Here is a 3,593-nt window from a genome sequence, read left to right as displayed (position 1 = left end):
TAGCAGTGGCAATGTAGTTTAACAAGCCTTTTCTATATCCTTTATAGCAGCCTGCTCCACAAAGAAATAAAGGAGTAAAGAGGATGCATTAGAAATATTAAAACTTATCTTGCTAAGTTACTCGTACATCCAAACAAACTTTATTTCCTAGAAACAGGTGTGCTGATAAGTTTGATTACCCGGCAAAGAAAGAAAAAACTCAAAGGTGTACAACATGTAACAGAAAATAGCATTAGAGACATTTCTAATATCTTAAACCATACATCTTCTTTAATTTAATTGCTTCTGCACACTTAGCCGTACTTGTGCAACAGCAGGGATGTTAAAACACTATTATAAAATAGAAAAATGTATTACCACTTTTTCCAGAATGACAAGTCATAGAAAAATACAAAACTTTGAGAATAAAGACAGAAGGTACACCCTTTGAAACAAGTACTTTCCCCCTGTACACATAGAGATTTATCTCCTGAAGTTCTCCTCTTGGTTATCTGTTTGAGAAGACATATACCAGCATAACATGCTACCATAGTCAATCATTTTCAGAATGTGGCTAAAGATCAACTATCTACTACCATCACACCTTAGCCACCCACACAATTTGTACACAAGGAGATTCTCAACTTTTCCCTGCAGTACTAACAGGAACAAGGAAATAAAGAACATTCTGCAAGACTTCAGCAAAACTGAGGACAAGAGCTTAGCGCACTCTATGAAATGCGGCTTTATCTTCTACTCAAGAGTCTTTAAAAGAAGCCACTGGAGCAGATTTCAAGGGACCTAAGTCTCTTTTGCAAAGCTTACTCGGGGTAGCCTCATTCCCTCATTTTGCACTCCTTCAGAACTCATTCACGATGCAGACTGTTCTTAGAACAGACACAAGTTAAGAAAAAGTGATTCTGAATTTCAGTGATATAGCAGTCCAACCTCTGGCTTCTGGCAAATGCAAAAACTTGCCTCACTCATACAAGAATTGACATTAGTCAGTACCTCAGAATCCAGCATGAATGCAATCGCAAAACTGATTTTCACTTACTAATGTTACTGCACGGCCACCTCCATGGAAGAGGGACAGGCTCTAACCTCCTGTGACGGGTACCCCCTGCTCCTGACTCTGGTAATAAAAAACCCTACTTCTGAGCTTAACAAAACAGTGAAAATTCTCCAAGAGTGATGGTCTTGAAATTGCACACACATAGCCTGACAGACCTTGACAGTACAAGAGCTACACTACCACAGTTTAAAAAGGCCATTTAACTCCAAAAAAGGAAAGAGAGATGTGACAGTATCAGCTCCAAACATATGTTCAAGTAATTTCTTTTCACAATAGAAAGATGTCCTCAAAAGTTCAGAGCATTCTTCACCCATGGTTCTGGAGGTAAATGTAAGGATATCTTCATCAGGCTCTTGCTTTACAACTCTTCGCTTCCTTTCTACAGACACACATGCTCTCTGACTTCAGCAGAAAGAGACAAGTACTTTTCTTAAGGCAAGGAAATGGCATAAGCTATTAATCCTAGCACATGTATTTCTTCTCTAGCCACCTCAAGTGGCTGAGAGGAGAGCAATCTTAAGTCTTGCCTGTCTGAACAGGGGCTTACAGTCTCAGCAGAATTTTCAGGCTGCTGCTTCTTTAGTAAAGCCAGGGTACTAAGACCTTCTGACAACCATTTAGCATCAATGTAATTTTTTCGCTATCTCCTCTCAGTTCTCCAGTTTTCCTTCTTGTCTCTGCTCTGAACCCTCAATGTCTTGGTAACTCATTTGTTGCGCCACTCTGTCAATATTTTTTGTTTTCTACTGTTACAGCTATACTATTTAGAGAATTAAAGAAAAGTAGAGATTTACATTCTTTCCTTGCTCCTTGTTTCTACTTACAGCAAAGGCAGTCACAGATGCTGCAATCCGATAACTATTTTAAATCACTATATTTAGCATCCTTAAAGGCTTATGCCATGATACGTACAGGGTTTTCTTGTAGTGGGTAAGAGCAGAAGGAAGAAAAGGACCTGTTTTAAGTTTTGTTTGACTCTCAGAAAAGAAGAGGCTAACAGTTTTACTTTCTTAGACTACTGCATAGAAGATTCTCAAGCTGCTACACTTCTTAACTGTTAAGGGCTAAGTGATTTACTCTACCGTCCTGGCCTTTTACTTCTGTATGCATGCACAGTGCTTAAGAACAATCTATACCTTATTTGTAGCAGTAGCGCTGGATCCTGGGACCACAGGCACGTTGGTCACTTGAACTGATAAGTAGTTATTGTCTATAAGGGGCCAAGCACCTTCCACTTTGCATGTCTGGAAGTGATCCTTAAAAGTCCTCAGATGAGGATCACCAAACAAGCCACAAAACAGGTAAGTAGAGGGAGGAGTCTTCTCCCCTCCCTGATGTTCTCTGGCTTCTGCGTGGCCACTGTAATTGCAGGGATCATGGGTCACTTCAGGGTTGGTGGAGGATGTGGGTCCATCTTTGGAACAGTTTCTCTGGCTCATGAGGTCGTTGATCCCAAGCACTGCATAATGGTAGACTAGGTCTCCACGGCATACTTTGGAATTGCGATAGGTACAGGCAAAATATGCTCGCAGGGCCTTGCAGAACTCCAAATCAAAGCCCTCAAGAGCCGAGTTTAGATGTGAAGTTAAGGATACAAAATCGGTGGTGCACTTCTGGATTCGACAAGGTGTTTGCAGCTGGCAGTCACCTAAGTACAAAACAGATGGCAGAGAGAAATCAAGCAAACCTCTTAGATTGCAATATCCCATTCCACACCCACAGTTACTGTAGAAAACCACCTGAAGACAACTTACAGTGCTCACCCACTAGGGACATACTATATAATACAGAAAACAGGGCTGGAGGCAGAAAGATAGCAATACAGACCATTACAAAGGTTGAGATGCATGACTTGATCCATTACTTGGTATTGTCTAGATGGAAATTAAGAGCACTAACTCCTGCCAAGTATGAGCCCAGCATTTCTTTCCAGATATCAAGCTGATGATGCAATTCCGTGCTTAAGCTAATCACTTAGTCAATAAGCAAGTCTCCATTTAGTCTCTCAGTGCTTTACACAAGTTACTCAACTTTTAAACAGAATCCTTCCCCTCAGAAGGATGTGGTAAAGGCAGCAACTGATATACATTTAGTCAAAAACAGACTGAATGAAGCAGAAATCAAAGTTTCTCTTCTACAAAGAAGAGTTGGGGGAAGGAGGGTAGGGAAGCGGGCAGGTCATAAATTCAGCTTGCTTTTTTTCCCTGGCACTGCCATAGCTAAAGGTTCACCACTCGCTTTCTGGGTCTAATAAGTGAGAAAACCCACAGCTGTCTGAAGTACAAGTTGCTTGCTAAGGAATCAGTGCAGGTGGCAATAGTGGCACCTGTTACAGCACAATTCAATAACAAGACACAGGCAAAGAAATCCTCTCCCCACAAAAACCTGAAGTACTTATCAGATGTATGCAAAAGGTACACAGTTCAGTTTACATGAACAAACCAGTCAGACCTTCTCTGGTCACCTGATGTCCACAATGAAAGCATAATTACCATCCAAGCAAGCAAACTGGAATTTTACAGCCCTCTCCTCCATAGCT

General features: G+C 41.0%; 1 protein-coding gene across 1 annotated transcript; it reads right to left on the bottom strand.

The window, feature by feature from the left end:
- Window positions 1-2,148: 2,148 nt before the first annotated feature.
- Window positions 2,149-2,763, bottom strand: LOC104168083 (RGM domain family member B-like). Its single transcript, XM_009708541.1, is given in 1 exon segment — window positions 2,149-2,763. A coding segment is annotated over 1 exon segment (615 nt).
- Between the last annotated feature and the right edge of the window lie 830 nt (window positions 2,764-3,593).

This window comes from Cariama cristata, unplaced genomic scaffold, assembly GCF_000690535.1.
Source record: "Cariama cristata isolate BGI_N322 unplaced genomic scaffold, ASM69053v1 scaffold33709, whole genome shotgun sequence".
NCBI lineage: Eukaryota > Metazoa > Chordata > Aves > Cariamiformes > Cariamidae > Cariama > Cariama cristata.
The sequence above is the reverse complement of the archived record's forward strand: the minus strand, read 5'-3'. Positions and strand labels throughout refer to the sequence as shown.